At 39.8% G+C, this 19,156-nt stretch overlaps 1 protein-coding gene across 1 annotated transcript in view; it reads right to left on the bottom strand.

Moving 5' to 3' along the window:
* Nucleotides 1–8,388: 8,388 nt before the first annotated feature.
* The window catches only part of MANEAL (mannosidase endo-alpha like), a 47,036-nt gene continuing 36,268 nt past the window's right edge, over nucleotides 8,389–19,156 (bottom strand). The window contains exons 4-5 of the mRNA XM_089688787.1: nucleotides 17,084–17,160; nucleotides 8,389–10,104 (exon numbers count right to left, since the gene is read on the bottom strand). Of these exons, the coding sequence (XP_089544913.1) occupies nucleotides 9,468–10,104; nucleotides 17,084–17,160 (714 nt within the window). The 3' untranslated portion in view covers nucleotides 8,389–9,467. The remainder of the gene's footprint in view (nucleotides 10,105–17,083; nucleotides 17,161–19,156) is intronic.

Genomic DNA, 19,156 nt, shown 5'->3' with positions numbered 1-19,156 from the left:
GCATGGAATATTCTCCTTCCAGTCTCAGCTGCGACTGGACGTGACGTCACTCGGCTCCAAGCACTGATGCGTTGCGTCACAGACTACGTGACTTCCTCAGGTTCCTGGAGTACAGTATAGGATGCAGTACTTTCTCCTCTGTTATTATGATCTTCCCAATAGGAGAATGTTCCTGCAGCCTTTCTTTTTCCAGCGTCCAGTCACCTGAAGTTCATAATGATTTAGAGTTTGTAAACCCTTACATACACCTGTATGTGGCCTCAGACAATACACAGATATAAAACGAATCCTCCTACATAAATTGTATTTGTCTATCTGAAGTCTTCTTTTCTCCACATCTGTTGAAAGTGCAGAATTTACACAGGATCTGTTAGCTCTGAAAAGCAGTGGGCACTGATCTGAAGTTATACTCTGCAGAGCTCGGTGAGGAGAGTTCTGAGCCCTGATTGGAGGGAGGGGACACCCCCCCCCCCTCCACACAGCTCACAGGAACAGAGCTGAGGCTGTCAATCTGCTGGAGCTCCCTTCCCTGTCACCATTTTTTCTTTTGATGTCAAGAAAACTTGTCAGGAATGGTTCATGCTGATAGCAAAGGAAGGAAGCAGCAGCAGACAGAATGGTACTTTGTGCTCTTAATAGAGACAAGAGCACACTATGTAGGGATATGCTTTGTTCATTTTTCATATCTGAGGTTTACAACAACTTTAGAGACGCCTGTGTCCTGTACATTATTCCAGGAATTACTGGTAAATCGAAAATCCTATTTTGATCCTGACAAATCCACTGAGCTCATACTTTCTTGTGTGAGCTGAAAACACAATGCCTCTGCTGCACTGAAAATCCAAAATAGTGGTACCAGCTCCGCCCCGTTAACCTTTGTGAGCTACAGAACTCCCCCCATGTTATGAAGACGAAGAGAGGGGGATGCATTCTATATTCTTGGGCACGTCTGCTGTCTTAGGGTGACAAGGTTTTCAGTAGTGAAGAACAAAAAACAGCGCACCGACCTAGCGCATTACCTCAGTAAACAGTTGATTGAGGAAATATACTCACAAAAGTAGTAATAAAACAGGCATGTATAATCCAAAACCAAATCATACGACAAGGAGACACGTGCGAATCCCAATGGAGGGGACACTCTCAGAGTGACGCCGACGTGTTTCGAAGGGGGGGTCCCTTCTTCATCTGAGCTAACCAGACTGAGAACACCTTCCTCTTTATTAAGTCAGTATCAATGTGTGAGCCCTCCCAAAAGGGAGGGACCAGCACATCCTAGGAGGTGGGGCCAATGTATCACAACAAAGATAAAAATATATGTATATAACATAGAAATATATGTAAATAAAACATCGAAATATCAATATATAGATACAATTGTAGATATATAACTACCAATGAAAACATGCCAAAAAGATGACACAGTTTTATACGTATACTAATATTCATTCAAACGTGACTAAAATTGTGTGTACATGTTAAATAAATAAAAAGGAGTATGTGAAAGGTGAACATCAAAGGGTTATGTCCAGTCCATAGATGCCATCAAAAATCGGATAAAATTACCTGAATAAAATATTGTATTAAATTTTGTTCTTCACTACAGTTTGTATCGAGCTTCCCCAGCTTCGTGTTAGAGCTGCACAGCCTTCAATCGGTCCTGGACGAACTTCCATACTTTCTAATAGTATTGGTCCATCTACCCTATACTGATCTGGGTCCCTGAGCGCAGGAGGTGTTGCATCTGAGTGAGTGTTGCACCCTAGGCTAGGAAATATGTCACTGGCAGGATGGCCAGGTAAAAAAAAACTATCCTGGAGATCTTTTGACAGTGCTTTGCCACCCACAGTTGATTGTTTGCTTTAGTTGCACTATCAGAGACTGAAATGCTCCAGGAAAGCTCTTTTCATGCTGAGCTAATCAAAATGACCACAGCTGATCACAGCTGAAAGTCAAATGGCTTTGTGTGCCATTGAGAAGGTGATTAGCTACACCTGATTGAGTTTACAAGTCATTTTTAAGAGGGGGTTTGATCCTTTTTTCCCAACTCTGTGTATCTGGTTTTGATTTATTTTTTTTTTATATTTTCCTAACATGTTGGTGTGATATCTTTCACTTGGATGTTATAAGTTGCAATGAGTAAATACAGCTGGATAAAAAAAACTGTGTCTGTCTTCATTTCAAGCTGCAAAGCAACAAAATGTGATTATTTTAAAGGGGTGTGATCCTTTTCTATACCCACTGTATATATTACATTTTTGTTCTTAGGTTAGATATGTATTAACAGCTAGTACAATCTGATTGCGTGCAATCATCAATACACTGATCTTTATTTATATCTTTAATTCATAACGGGAACATTGGTAATGAATAACACATAACATATAGATTGTGTACTATTATTTATTTTTATATTTGTGACTGTTTACTCCCCCTGGAAATTGATAGTGTTCAGTGGCTGCCTTCTTCCCTTGGGAAACATCACCATAGCAACCAATAGACTAGTCAATGAATGCTGCCATATTTTCTGCAGATAGAATGTAGTATATTGTACTTTGTGGCTTCTTTTAAAAACCAGACATTCTTAACCCCTTCATGCCTAAGGGTAAAACAAATCTAAATGCCTCAGCGCAATTTTGCAACATTGACATGTGTTAGTAAAACCGTACATATCATCACAACTACTTTGTACATCCAGGTGAATTATAACTTGTTTTTTTTTCAGGACAAATTGGGCTTTCATTTGGTGGTAAATGGTAATGGATATCTTCTGATTTTTTTTTATTATCAAAGGAAAACTGGCCCAAAATAGTAAAAAAATATATATTTTTTAATTTAGCTTTGTGTTTCTTGTTACTACCATAACCTACCACCAAAGAACAACCCAAAATAAATTTTCCAGCTCTTGACGTTCGCAGCAATACCATATATATGTATGTTATTTGTTGTTTGTACCCGTAGTACAGCCCAGAAACAATAGTGCACATTTTGTTTTTGTCTTTTTTTTTTTACCTAAAACACACTGACATTGACACTAACACCAATTTATTTTTAAATCCTGAACTTTGACCCTGACTTTTTGAACCTGACCTTGACCCAAACAATAACCCTGGTACTGAAATAGATCAAACCTTGATCTAGGTAATTTTTCTTTATTTTTTATTTTATTTTTTAATATTTTTTTTTTTTTTTTACAAACATTTTTTTCTCACTGTTAGGAGTTAGAGAGATACAATGTATCTCTCTTCTCTATTCATAGAGAGTGAAAAAAAAACGGGCTGGGCTGCACAGTGACTGATCATTGTGATAGTTAATCAGAGGCTATCACAGTGATCATGTTACCCGGAATCGGGAGTCCTGGGTCCCGATCGTTAGAACAGGACCCGGGGCTCTCAGTGATACCGCGGTCTTTGTGCTGGGAGCACGCAGTGCGGCACGCTCCCAGCACAAAGACAGGTATGCAAATATGGGGCCCCACAGAAAAAAAGCCCAGTTTTGTGAGGCCGCATATTTATGTGACGTCGGCGTCAAGGGGTTAACCTTTCTATCATAAAGGAACCATTGAAATTATTTTCAGGTCTCAGGTAACGCATACTAAAAATGATATGTGCAACTCATGGTACATAATAATAAAGAATGTGACACAAAATACCAAGGCACAAAATTTGTGACATCCAAGGCAGAGCCCTTACATAGGGGAGCCGGAGCAGTAGGATCACATCACCAGACCAAACTTGATTAAAAAAAGGTAAGCATACAGATCTTTTTCTTATAGTGTGTGTGTGGTTAACTGCTTCAGAGCCACCCTATGGCAGAAATACTGCTACAGGGCGGCACAGGTACACAAAATCACCTATATATATGTTGCAGATTCAGCATCTGCTATCAATCACTGAGTCCTGGCCGGCAATTCCCTGCTGGCACCCGTTGATCTTGGAGTATTACTGACCAGGGAGATGTAAACAATACAGATCTCTCTCCTGTCAGCTCCTGCACACTGCTTTGTATGACTCTGCATAGCAGAGCCATGCAAAGCAGTGTGCTTACAGTGTAAAGCACACACAGCCCACATAATAAAACAGCACACAGTTAACCCTTTGATCGCCCCACATGTTAACCCCTTCGTGCCCAGTGCCATTAGTAGTGTCAGTGCTTTTTATTAGCACTGATCACTGGATTGGTGTCACTGGGGATGTCGGTGACACCAAGTTAGTTCCCCCCAGTATCAGAATGTCCGTCGCAGTCCCGCTATAAGTTGCTGATCGCTGCCATTACTAGTAATAAAAAAAAAATCCACTATATATACCACCATTTGTAGATGCTATAACTTTCACGTAAACCAATTCATTTACACGTGTTGGGATTTTTTTTTAGCAAAGACATGTAACAGAATACATTTTGGTGTAAATTTATGACAAACTTTGATTTTTAAAATTTATTCACTGAACATTTTTGCAAAAAGTCAAAAATATAGTTTTTTCTCTCAAAATTGTCGGTCTTTTTTTGTTTATAGCACAAGAAATAAAAAACGCAGAGGTGATCAGATACCACCAAAAGAAAGCTCCATTTGTGGGGAAAAAGGACGTAAATTTCATTTGGGTGCAGCGTTGCATGACCGTGCAATTGTCAGTTAAAGTAATGCAGCTTTGTATTGCAAAACATGACCTGGTCAAGAAGGGGGGTAAATCCTTTGGGGGGCAAGTGGTTAAGGAATATATTTGAATGAAAGTTTTTACACCTGGATTTCAGTAGTAAACTGTACAGTACAGAAATGAAAAGAAATATCTGTGTGTCTGGGTAGGGTGACTTGAAATATGAATAAAGCATATCCCTCTATAGCAGGAGTGTCATGCTGAAACCAGAGGCAGAGCTAAGGGGGTGCTGCGCTGCACAGAGAAGCGCAGGATCTGATGGAGGAGTTCTGTCCTCTCTGCTGTCAACTGCTGAAATAAGGTGGGGGTAGAGATGAGGGGGTGCTGCAGCTACAGGAGAGGTGTGAGGGCCATATGAAATGGCTTAGCAGGCCGGATTCAGCCCATGGACCTTGTGTTTGACACATGTGCCCTATAGTGTTTATCTGACTCAATCCAGAGAACTGTCATTTCTTTCTGCTGTCTTGTTCTTCTGTTATCTTAAAGTTAATCTGACAAGTTTTCCTGACACCAAGAGAAAAAAGGTGACAGGGAAGAGATCCTTGGCACACCACCTGTGACTGACAGCCTCAACTCTGTTCCTGTGTGCTGTGTGAAGGATGGGGGAGGGTGTTCCTTCCCTCCAAACAGCTCTCACTGAACTCTGCAAAGTATAACTTCAACATGTGAACAATAGGTGACCCACTACAAATGCATCTCCTCTTCATTGGCAGCGCTATGAAAGCATTGAATATCTCAAAATCATTTAAATAATAAAACTATAATTAAAAAAGTGTCCTTCTTTTAACCCCTTCATGTCGGCGCCTCCTGGTACTTTAAGGGTTTCAGAAGTCGGGAGGCAGGACGGGGTTTAGGGTCATGTCACGGCGGTCACATGATTGGGAAAGGTCCCGATCGAAAGAGGAGATCGGGACCTTTCTGTGAGTACTGGACGTGTGCTGGGAGCGTGCAGGGCGCGTGTTCTCAGCACATATGTTCTTTTTTAATAGAACACATGTCAGTGTATGTAGGCCAGCAGACCTGTCAAAAAGGGATCTTTGTGAGTGTGTGAATAATCGTCTAGAAGACCAGTTAGCTATCACGTGAGGCAGTGGGAGAAGTGATAACTCAAGAATTATAGCTTGTAGTATAGCTTGAGGAATGTTTAGTAATCACTTGTCTGCTCCACAGCCCATAGACTGTGTCCAGCAGACACTGATAACCTTCACAGTACTGTTTTACCTGCTCAAAGCAAGCTGCCTCCCCATTATTCCAGCACCAAGGTCCTCGCCCGGGTTAGCAAGTCAATATGGGTGCATTCTTGACATCTACAGTTGTTACCTGTGTTCAAATTATGAAACTTTGGATTCTTCTGCCAGTGTGCTGATCGATTTCTGCAACATATCGGCTTTGTCTTTTCACCTTGCGTACCCCCATCCGTGACAGAAGACTTATGGGATTTTTGCCAACAAATTCTGGATTCTGCCAAACTGCGTAATACTCTTTCTAGCTCCTAATTTTGTAAATTAAAGAGTTGTTCCAGTGTGATGTAGCCACTTGATTCACAAAAGTGCTCTAAAGGGCAATTTGTACCCTTTTCCTGAAGGTGTTTATTGAACTCTGAGAATGTTACAAGATCTTTAGCCTCTTCAGAACTAATGTGTCTCATGGGATATAAAAATGACATCTCTATGCTGCAGTTTTCAAGGCTGTATACCTTCCATGGCTATTAACAAAGGGTTCAACCTCATACCCTGAACTTTTGTTTAACTTTTAGTTAAAAAACATTACACTGGAGGCTTCCTTCCACCTTAAAGTGGAGGCTTCCTTCTATCCCCCCCACCACCACCACCACCACTACTTTTAGTCAATTTTTATTTTTTGGGGGTAGTGGGTAACTCATTTTGAGAAATACCCACTCTCCCTCCCGGATAGCCTAGGCCAGTGGTCGGCAAGCCGCGGCTCGCGAGCCACATGCGGCTCTTTACACACTTTAATGCGGCTCTTCTGTGTGCCGGGCGCCCGCTCCCCTCCCTCCTCTCGGGCGGCCGCCCCAAAAGTCCGGACTCTGCAGCTAGCCCAGCAATGGGCAAACTACGGCCCGCGGGACCTTTTAATCCGGCCCGCGGAGCGTGGCAAACATTGGCTGTCAGGATGTAGGCGGGGCAGCGTGACAAACTCCTCTCCTCTCACAGTCCGCCCTGAACACCGGAACGGCGCGGGAACACGGCGAGAGGAAAGCGCGGAGCAAAGGTAAGTGAATTGACACAATATGGGGAATGAATTACTATAGGGGGGATGAATTACTATAGGGGGGATGAATTACTATATGGGGGATGAATTACTATGGGGGATGAATTACTATATGGGGGATGAATTACTATATGGGGGATGAATTACTCTATGGGGGATGAATTACTATATGGGGGATGAATTACTATGGGGGATGAATTACTATATGGGGGATGAATTACTATGGGGGATGAATTACTATATGGGGGATGAATTACTATATGGGGGATGAATTACTATGGGGGGTGAATTACTATATGGGGGATTAATTACTATGGGGGATGAATTACTATATGGGGGATGAATTACTATGGGAGATGAATTACTATATGGGGGATGAATTACTATATGGGGGATGAATTACTATGGGGGATGAATTACTATATGGGGGATGAATTACTATGGGGGATGAATTACTATGGGGGATGAATTACTATATGGGGGATGAATTACTATATGGGGGATGTATTTTCAGTTTTAAAAATGTGGCTCTCAAAATAAATTTCAATCGTGGTTTTGGCGAGATTTGGCTCAGTTGAAAAAAAGGTTGCCCACCACTGGCCTAGGCGATCCAAGTGGAAGTTCACACCCCCCCCCCTTTGCAGCCTTTTGTGTCTTGTCCGAGGAGGCTGCGGGACCATTCACAAAGCTCAGTGCAGTTCGCGCATGGAAAGAGGGAAGCTGGCTATGAAGCCACAAGGAGTCACAGCCAGCTTCCCTTAGTAAACATGCCAGTGTCGGTGACCCATAGACAGGCAAAGAACCATTCTAGGTGAGGACAGTGCTGAATCCCTGGACAGGTAAGTATCCTTGTATTAAAAATCAGCAGCTACAGTATTAGCTGCTTGCTGACTTTTTTTTTTGGGGAGGGGGGGGAGTAACTGAAGCTCCTCTCTAAAGTGTATGTGTAGCCATAACTTTTTTTTAGTTTTGAGTAGAGCAGGGATGGATTAGGACCCTTGTCTGTTATTTGCTCTCTGTGCACTACTGGGGAATTTTCTGATGATTTCCTGCCCAAGCAATACAACAGCAATACAACAAGAAGTTAGTGGAAATCTCCCAAAGTGAGGGGTATTCCCCTATTAGACAGTTGTCGCAAGAACAGGTGTCCTCATTGGAAGATTTTACTGTACTTCTTGTTCTGGGAACAACTCTAAAACCTGAAAGAGGGTCTAACCCTTCCCCACTCCATCCATTGTTCACTGTCTGGGGTGACTGACTTGTATGTTGTCTTTCTCTTTGTTCCGTTCTCTATAATATGAAAAAAATCCTACAGGGAATTTAGGGCCCCTTTTCATAATGATCATGTTAGGTATGCAAATCTGGGAACAGTAGTGAAGAGAGATGCTTTTAGGTTTAACACACCTACATGAACATCTAATAAAATAAAACTGAAATATAACTTTTGGATGGGTTGACCTATTTTGCACCTCGGTTGAGGCATGGCAATAAAAAGAATGAATACGTATTCCAATAAATCCAACTTTATTTCGTGTCTGTTTACTACATCCGCAACATGTTGAAAAGTAGTGATTTGGAAGGTCAGTTAATCTGTATTAAAATATTTGGTTAAATAGGAATCCCCCAATCTGTTTCTGTGGGTTCTTGATCAGTAGCAGATAAATTAAACTGGTTATATGCTGTAATCTGCTGAACAGTGTATCACCTATGTTGGCATACTTGATTATCCTACAAAGAGAATGACCTTTTGCATGGTGAAAAAAAAAACACTTGCCTGAATTTTTCATTTTCACAATTAAATGTATGAAAAATCATTCACAAATTCTGTACAATCTTGCATATACTCTTTGTTTATAGAGGGTAAAATTATCATTTGTTTTTGTTATGGTCATTAACAATGCAACAGAAGGGACTTTGTAATATTCATATAGGACATCTTTGCATGAATTCTCTTTTTTATGTGTCCTTTAAAAATGTAAATAGGAGCAGCACAACCTCACTTACATATTTAAATTTAAGCTGCCAGTTATTCATTTCTTGACAGTTTAAAAAAAGTGGTCTCTTTACAAACTTTAAAAGTACACAGTGCGTAGTGAACCGTGTACTCCAATGCATCCTGATTGCTCTCTATGCCCCTCTGTGTTCTGGAATAGCAGGCACATTTGTAAAACATTTAGTGTCAAAACATTCTTCTCTAACGTCAGTTTAAGCCCTTGCATTCTGCTTCACTGCCTGTGACCTTTGTATATTGATGTCTAGGACGTTAGGTGCCCCTTGTTATAGAGTGGGGGTGCAGAAAGGGACAGGAAACACATGCACTAGGCACTGTGTACTTAAGGTTTGTAAAAGATGACAGGTTCTCTCTAAAAACTTTCAGGCACTATTTTACCCTGTGATGAGAACAAAATGCCCTAATGAGAAGAAAAGCAAAGCAGCATTGCTGCCAACCAGCATTGGCAAAAAAAAATGTTCATCTTTGGTACATTGTACCTCAGCATCTTCCTTGGAGCATACCCGATACTTAAAATAGGTACTATTGAGATGCTTTATTTCCTTTAGATCTGATGACATTTCCCATTTGTGGGCTCACATAAGCCACTGCTCTTTCTCCTTGTTAAAATGTTCTGCCCATTTCCTTGTAAGAACAAGGTAGAGATCTGGCTGGTGGGGCAGGTAGTCTAGATAGAGACGAGTTGCTGTTTTCTTTGGCACAGCTTTCTCAATTTGGGTTCCTTCATGCCACTCATTGAAAGATGTGATAGAAACTATTTCCGGACGAACAGTGAGAGCAGCCTGTAGAGCAGTCTCATAATACTTTCCATTGACTCTGTTCCTGGTGTTGTGGTTGTTCCATGGCCTGATGCTGGTGTCGATGTACCCAGGTCCAACGCTTGGAATAAACATAAGATTGTTGGTATCACAAAAACTTTTGATTGTTTTCCAGTTCTGATGTGAGGAACCAAAGGAGAATCCATTGGAGGCAAAGTATGTGTAAATGCCATCAAAACCAGCTGTTAGGATATCATGCTTATGTCCTTCCTCTACCAACAAACCAATGAAGACTGCATCATAGGCAGTGTTGCGAACTGAATGGGAACCAGTCACAGTGAGCAAGTTCGCCCAGGACTCAGGTGGAGTCAGATATGAATCATAAATGTAGAAAAGTGGAAGGCTTTTGCTGGTACTTGTTTTATATCTATAAAACGCTGCATGGGATCCAAAACTAAAGAAAGAACAAAAGATAATTATGTTAGCCAATTATTATTATTATTATTATTATACAGGATTTATATAGTGCCAACAGTTTGCTCAGCGCTTTACAATATAACAGAAGACAATACAGTTCAATACAAGAGGGATTTGAGGACCCTGCTCCTTGGAGCTTACAATCTAAGAGGGAGGGGCTAGAGGTACAAAAGGTAGTAACTGTGGGGGATGGACTGGTTGGAAGAGTAGCCAATCAGCAAAAATCTCCACCAAGGTAGTTACTGTAATGTCTCCATTCATTTCTATGAAAAGGCCATACAGCATTGGAACATATAATTTACTGCCCTTCCATAGTAAGGAATGGAGATTGTGGTGCAAATGCACAGAAGAAGCAGCACACAGCTGGGGGACTTTTGAAGCAGTAACTGTAAAAGATTCAGCAGACCATGCAGAGAAGATCTTAGAAGGACCCTGACGAGGCAATTCACACATTGTCACCAGTTAACATGCACACCTTGACAAATGACAATATTTAGCAGGTTGGATTTTATTTGCAGCACCATACAGAACACAGCATGTGATGTGCTATGAATGGGCCCTAAGAATGAAGGGGGTGTTGATGGTAAGGGGGGACTTTTTGAGGATAACAATACTAAAAATACCCATTAAAAAAATTTTTTTTTCAAAAAGATTTTTTAAAAATTCTTACATTTTATTTGGAAAATAAACAAAAGGTAAAAAATTATTTTTCATACTTCCTGGAAAAAAAGGAAGGTCTGGAGTTTCTTGATGAATACTCTTACTACTTGACAATGCAACTATCACACCTGCTAAAATGGTCAAACCCACTATTACAAAAAAAGCAATTTATTATAGAAAAACATCTATTTAAACCTAAATTAAAGTATGACTAAAGGCTCAACTTTTTGTTAGATTTGGATAGAGAGGTGAGAGGTTAGAACCACTTCTATGCTTTTTCTTTCTTGATTTATTCTCTATGATGGAATAGAACCAGAACAGGAATGGGGATGGGAAGGAATCTTTCAATGGGGACATTGGAAAGATGTTTTCTTACATCCTGTTGAGTCTGCAGGACAGGTAATGAGGGGAAATCTCTAATGATACCCTAGCTACCCAGATGGCAAAAAACAGCAGTTTTAACCCTCCCCAACTATCCAAAATAAAAAAAATATAGGCTTTTGATATTCTTTAAATTTACAGAATCATATCTGACTTCATAACTGATCCCTAAAAACACAATGTTGCATTCTCTAAAATCATCTTCAAAAACTGTTCAAATTTAAAGTGTTACTAAAGCCAGGACCCTACATTCACTATATCTGGTACACACAACATGGAAATGCAATAATTTTAGTGGATATAAACTGCTAAGTACCTTTTCTGATCAGTAGTATATTCAATTATTTTAGTGAATATAAACTTCTAAGCTTCTTTTCTCATCAGCAGTATATAGCAGTCTTGTGACTTCTATCAGTGTCCAGCTGAGCTCTGGTTAAAGCTTGTAGGAGGTGTTTTCATTCGGTTCTGACTGTCCTATGAGGCTGCATAACCCCTGACCCTCTGTCTGGACAGTGCTGGTTGGCCCTGTGCCAATCACCTGCACCCTCCCAAAGAAAAAAAAATAGCTTTCTAGCCAAACACACTAAACTGAGAATGTGCAGAGTGACTCCTAGGGCTCTATACTATCAGCAGATGGATTGGGGACAGCAAAAGAAGGGGAGGATCAGAGAAGACAGGATCATACTGCCCTTTTACACAATGTGGAAGATTAACCCCTTAGGTTCCACAGTGAGCATAACAAGCATGCTTTACTACATATATAGACTGATTTTACTTTTGTGGGTTTAGTGACACTTTAAATCAAGAAATTGAGCCAATACAAACTAATAATCAGGACTTTTTTTTTCAAGCTAGAAAAGTGGTCCTGTGAAAAGTGGCCTCCAGTGCTGGCACTGTTCTTGCTGCTCACTATTGTCACTTGTAAACACAGAAGCCCGGCTTCAGCTTTGAGACAAGCCCTCATTCACCTTTCTATTTATAAGCATTGTGAAGAAATTAACTATCAAAGGTCACAATTCAGGCTGTGTTTTTCTTTGAGAACAGATCTTGGCTGGCTGGCTGGCTGCCAGGCCTCTAATGTAAACCAACAGCAGACATTTTAAAGCTGTCAAAAACTAAGCCTGCACTCACACTAATGTAGTGTGAAAATCACGAGAATGTGTGTGCAATCTTGAATCGCAAAAAATGGGTGTCAAACTTGCTAGCTGCAACCAAAAAGTGCCAAGCAAGAATCGATAAAATGTGTGGTTAAAACATGTGAAGCTCCAAAAAACAAAACAAAACATGAATTTCTTTCCTGCATTTGACGTGTGCAGGATCCACGACAATGTGTCAAAAAAGCATATGTGCAATGCCTGACATTGTACTACAGTAGTGTAAATGGGGCTAAAAGAGTCTTTGTTGTAATCTTTGAGGATTTAGAGAATAAATAACTTCACGTTAAAAGCGGCTAGAGAGGTAAGTTATGGATGTCTTGTTTTAAAGCTCCTTTACTGCCTGTTAAGAGTATATACATACTGTCTGGGGAATTAACAAAGCTTCTTGTGCCATTAATTAAACTGGTGCAGGAATATTGTCAACCATGCACCACTTAACTAAGCAGATTGACCTGCTTCAGGTCTGTCTGCACCACCTGTGCCAGTTACTACCAAAAAGTGAAAAAGAAACTAGTGTAGGGTCTGCACCTAATTAACAAAGGAAATACAGCAGTTTTCAATATAGAAAACTGCCACAGATCCCCGTCAGCTTGGAGCTGGTGCATAGGATGTGAGCTGTCAATAGACAGGTCACATCTCTCTCTCTGCATGTGAAGTGGTCACACTACACAAGCAAAACCTGCATGGTCAATAAACCTCCTGCTCCTCCCTCCTGAGCTGAATGGGAAACAGGGACAGGCAGAGAGATCGGACCATGCAGCTCCAGCTATCCTGTTCTCTGTACTGTGTCACAGCCATGGCAGAACAGAGAACCGATCACTCTTAATTAACAGAAGAGTTGATTTCTGTTTTTGACAGCACTGGAACTGCATGCAGTGGTGTGAACTAGGGTTATTGGAAAACACTGATTTCATTGTGTTCAGAAAGCAGAACATGCACCTGAAAGCATCCGGAGTGAACATGTCTTTGTTCTGCTTTAAATTACAAATTGATAATTATCTGTGCCAAAGAAAAATTTTCTTACCCAATGGGTCAAATTGTTCCCGTGATATGATAAAAAAAAGCAGCTGTACTCTCATATCTGTAACTATCGGATATTCTTGTCATTTATCATCACTTAATATTGTATTGCAACAAACAGTTTTATCCTTGATTTTACAGCAGTCACATTCTGCTTTATGAAATACAAATATTGCTGTCATTTTTGTATATTTCATCGTGTGTGTTCAGTGAAGTGGAGAGTTCAGTGTTTTAATAATGCATGTTACTAAATACAGCTCATAAATGTGTGAGATAGGTTGTGTCCTGTTTGGGTCCGTCAACCGGGACAGGTGGATTCAGTATGACAATCTTTTCTAATCACTTTATGTTATTTTCTCCTATTTGTACATTTTGTGTCATTTATGGCCTGTACACACAATAAGAAATTGTACGAAAATTTCCATACGAAGAATGATCGGCTCTTAGATTGTAAGCTCCAAGGAGCAGGGCCCTCCAAACCCTCTTGTATTGAACTGTATTGTTGCTGTATTATCTCCCGTTATATTGTAAAGTGCTGAGCAAACTGTTGGCTCTATCTAAATCCTGTATTATAATATTAATAATCGGTTGATTACCTGATCATTGGTATAGTGCTTTTGAAAGCCAGTTCCGACTTTTCGAAACAACAAAAACCGAGGGTTCAAACTAGAAAATTTTTATCCTACGTGAACACAACGTCCAATTTTTGTTCATGTGTACAGTAATCATATGGAAATAATCGAACAGAAAAACAATGCTCATGATCAGGAGCAAGGACAGACCCTACACTACTGTTCTACTACACTAGTATGCACAGTAGCTACTGTATGTTTGCTTACCTTTGTTGGCTGAGAATTTTCTTACAAGTCAATACCATTCTGACTACATCATGATACGCACTTCCATGGAAAATCGGATGATCGGTCGTCCGATTTTCTCACAGTGTGTACCAGGCTTCAGGCTGCATTCATATCTCTGCACCACGTGAACATGTGGTTTTTAGAGTGTTTTTGTTGCGCGTTTGTGTGCGGTACACACATAGGGCAGCCCATTCATTAGAATAGGCTGCCTTATGTGCAATAAACATGCCAAAGAAGCTCCTATACCCTTTTGGGTGTTCAGGTTAGCCTGTTTTTTACTGCGTGTTTGGCTTGTTTGTCACACATTTTGATCTCCTGGCTGCCTCAAGCACCATGCGAGCTTTCTATGAATTCTGCTTTTGCGAATGGAGTCTTAGACTCATTAAGTGTTTTTTTTTGATCTTTCGCATATTTTTCCACTCCACTGTCTTTAAAAATAACTATAGCATAGCTCTATTTATTGAGCAGAAACTTAACAGGTTTTCTATAGAATTCATTAACTGCTTCCCGGTGCCCTATAGCAGAAATACTGTTACAGGGCGGTACGGGTGCGTAAAATCACGTATATATACGTGTCCATTTGCAGCTGTAGCTGTCAATCATCGGGTCCCGGCCGGTGATTACTCGCCAGCGCCGATGGTTTCCGAGGATCTCCGATGGGGAGAACTGTTTTGTTTACTAACAATTCTCCTCCCTGTCAGCTCGGGCACACTGCTTTGGATGGCTGTGCACAGCACAGCCATCCAAAGCAGTGTGATTACAGCCCCTCATGTTAATCCCTTCCTGCTCAGTGCCATTAGTACAGTGTCAGTGCTGTTTTTTAGCACTGATCACTGTAATGGTGTCACTGGGAATGTCAGTTCCCCCCAGTGTCAGAATGTCCACCGCAGTCCTGCTATAAGTCGCTGATCACAGCCATTACTAGTAAAAATAAAAAATAAAATCCCAGTATCTATACCGCCATTTGTAAATAACTTTCACGTACACCAATTAATTTACACGTATTGGGATTTTTTTTAGCAAAGACATGTATCAGAATACAGTTTGGCATAAATTTATGATGAAATTAGATTTTTTTAAATTTTTTATTGGACATGTTTAATAGCCAAAAGTCAAAAATATAGTTTTTTTCTCAAAATTGTCAGTGTTTTTTTTCGATAGCGCAAAAAATAAAAAATGCACAGGCGATCAAATACCACCGAAAGAAAGCTCAATTTCTGGGAAAAAAGGACATAAATTTCATTTGGGTGCAGTGTTGCATGACTGCGCAACTGTCGGTTAAAATAGCGCAGCACCGTAATGCAAAAATGGCCTGGTCAGGAAGGGGGGTAAATCCTCAGGAGGGCAAGTCATTAAAATAAATCATGCAGAAAGATTTTTTTTTTTTGCAGTGCAGCTGGTAAAGTAAAAAAGGGTTTGCAGTTTGTAACACCAGCTCTTGTATGTTTCTTCATTTCTCAGCATCCCCAGTAAGGCTACATTCAAACCATTAACTGTAGAGAAATAGTATGCGAGCGCTATCTGAAACTGCAGAGAATATAGCCGCTATAACACCAAAAAGGTAACCAAGGACAAACCTTCCAATCAATTTATATAAAGAAAAGGTGCAGCGCTAGATGTAAATATAACTAAACATAATGAAACAACATTATAAATGGACATAAAGAAGACATATAATAACAATAAAATCGAGTGTAAATTGGTGAATTACACTCAGTGAATTAAAATGAGTGAATGTCCCAAAATGATTCAAACGCCCACATGGGGAACCAATAGATCCAATTGAAGTACCATCTGTGGTCTCTCTAAACCGGTTTAATGCCATGTATAAGCGTTGCTGATGGAGGAAAGGTGATCACTATGTCTACCCAGCTATATCTCAGTAGGCCGCAATCCCTTTCTGATTGTTAGCGGCATCCGGAAAAAACCTTGTCCGGTAAAGAAAAGGTGAACGCTACCATCAGTCCTGCGTCATGCCAACAGTAAAGTATCCTGAGACCATTTATGTGGGGTTGCTTCTCAGCCAAGGGAGTGGGCTTACTCACAATTTTGCCTAAGAACATAGCCGTGAATAAAGAATGGTACAAAAACATCCTCCAAGAGCAACTTCTCCCAACCATCTAAGAACAGTTTGGTGATGAACAATGCCTTTTCCAGCATGATGGGAAACTTTGTCATAAGGCAAAAGTGGTAACTAAGTGGCTTGGGGAACAAAACATTAAAATTTTGGGTCCATGGCCAGGAAACTCCCCAAACATTAATTCCATTGAAAACTTGTGGTCAATCCTCAAGAGGCAGGTGAACAAAAAAACTCACACAAATTTTGACAAACTCCAAGCACTGATTATGCAAGAATGGGCTGTCATCAGTCAGGATTTTGCCCAGAAGTTGATTGACAGCATGCCAGGGCAAATTGCAGAGGTCCTGCCAATACTGACTGCATAAACCTAAAGTAATTGTCAATAAAAGCCTTTGACACATATGACATGCTTGTAGTTATACTTCAATATACCAGAAGAACATCTGACAAAAAGATCTAAAAACACGGAAGAGCAGACTTTGTGAAAATTAATATTTGTACCATTCTCAAAACGTTTGGCCAAGGCTGCACTGTAAATTCTATCCTGCCCTTATTGTTAGGGAATGCCCTTAACTCTCCACTGGATTTACCACCCTCTCCTAGGATAGCCCCTATTCTCTCTAGATCTCTCTTAGTACTGCTTTTTCGCTGTAATTGAATGAATACCAGGGACACTAGAACACCAAGATACTTCTCAGTATGAAAGGCAATATAGCCATAGTCTGCAAATCTGACACATCCTCACAAGGTTTTAAAACTATAATTTCAATATCAAATATAATAGATAAACATACTTACTTGTCAATTATGTATTTAATGTTATCATGCAGTGTACGATCATCACGTTCTTTATACGGCTGAATGTGAAATGCTACCTGAAAAAAAGATGATCATGTAAAGAACATTCTTATTTTGTTCACTATTACAATTATAGGATTTTTTAAAATTACATTTAAGAACTCTTAATGGAAGAAATATCAGGATGCCACTAATTTTCTATCCCAGAACAAGTATTAATTTAGAAATCCCTTTCCTATATGCATGTTCCTGGCCACTAACTAGCTACATATTAAGACCATATGCATAACAGTCGCGGAATTTATTAGAATAACATCCAGCACTTTGTATGACTCTAACTTAGTCCCAACATCCAATGTAACCTTTTGTGAAAAATGCATATAAGATGTGAATATACAGTATATAATTGATACAATCTAAGACATCAAATTTGTGTGCAAAAAATGAAGTAAAATGTTTTGTGCAAAAAGATTTCTTGTGTGTGAATCTTCTGTTATCTAAATTCAGTTCTCCATGTCAATGCATTCATTGCGGCAACTACCAGAAACCATAGAATTTATTTCTGTTTTCTCTGTGATCTTCACCCTAATTGCTCCTGAATCAAACAGTAATCTGTGGACTCCTTCATCTTCATGTTACCTCCATCCTTGAATAGAAGCACCAGATAGATTTGACATTAATTTCAGAATGGTAATTAAACATTTAATCAATTCCACAAGCCAGGATCTTGTGCCAGGTTTCTATGCACCTTGGTAAATGTCATAATTCAGACAGAACTAAGATCTAAACAGTATAAAATCCCTTTTTTTAACCTAAAAACAAAGTAAACCACACCAATATAAAAGTGCTGTAGTCAACACTAACATGAACAGCTCAATTCGATTGCTTCTTCCATTCACCCTAGAGCATGTGTGTGCGTGGTGATGTCACTGGTCCAGCCCAAAACGTTTCATCAGGAAGGAACTTTCTCAAGAAAACCATCAATGACTTTCCATTCCAACCCTTTTTTCCCTCTATTTAATCACAAATGCTTTCCATACTCATCAGCTTCTAAATCAGCAGTGCTTTATTACTGCTCACCACCTTTCAAGTTATTGCTCAGAAAACAGAACTTCGGAACAGATGCTATGCTACAATATTCACTAACTGCATTTCATTGAAAGTTTTTACCAAAAGATAAAATCTTCCAATAACCTTATGCACATACATGTAACCCCTTAACACACATATTGCCAACATTGCAACACAAATATTACCATATTAAAAGGATCACATATAAATTAATCCTTCATTTACTGGACCAATATAAAACACATATTACAAGCAGGGGCGGACTGACAACTCATGGGGCCCCCGGGCAATAGGGGATCATGGGGCCCCTGTGTCTTTGCCCAAACAAAAAAACCTATGAAAAAGGTACCAGGGGCATCTCATGGGGCCCCCTACTGACCCCGGGCCCTCGGGCAATGCCCGAGTTTCCAAATGGTCAGTCCTCCCCTGATTACAAGTTATATATCCCAAACCTATTATACAGGTTTAATTCATCTTGTAACTATATATATTTAGAAACCATGAAACTACAAATCACTATGGATTTAGAATGAGGGCATGTCATGTCAGAAAATGTCATATATACATGGAAATATGTAAATAAATTCAAAAATAAAGTTTAAATAAAGATAACAAAATAAAAATGTATAGTATATAAAAATTACAATATTTATAACATATGGTAAATGCTCAGCCAGCCATACCTACACATAGAAACGCTATCTATATCATAGAAATGAAGCATGCTAGGATCCCTTATGTGGAAATCTCTGAATGTTAGGGCACACTACAATTTTTAAAACATTACTTAATATTATTTACATGTTCTCTTACTTTTTGACTTACGTACTGCATCCTGCATGGGCATTCCAGTGTGTATTTTATATGAGTGATACTTCAAGGTATGACATTTGCAATATCATAACTTCTACCCACTATCTTTAGGACAAATTAGTTTTCTTTTTCCCATTGTTGCTTGTAAATGATTAGTGGTTTTGCAGGCAATAAAGCTTAATACTTTAT

The sequence above is a fragment of the Staurois parvus genome, unplaced genomic scaffold (genome assembly GCF_062004578.1).
Source record: "Staurois parvus isolate SC_StPar_1 unplaced genomic scaffold, SC_StPar_1.0 ptg000454l, whole genome shotgun sequence".
In the NCBI taxonomy this organism is placed as follows: domain Eukaryota; kingdom Metazoa; phylum Chordata; class Amphibia; order Anura; family Ranidae; genus Staurois; species Staurois parvus.
The sequence above is the reverse complement of the archived record's forward strand: the minus strand, read 5'-3'. Positions and strand labels throughout refer to the sequence as shown.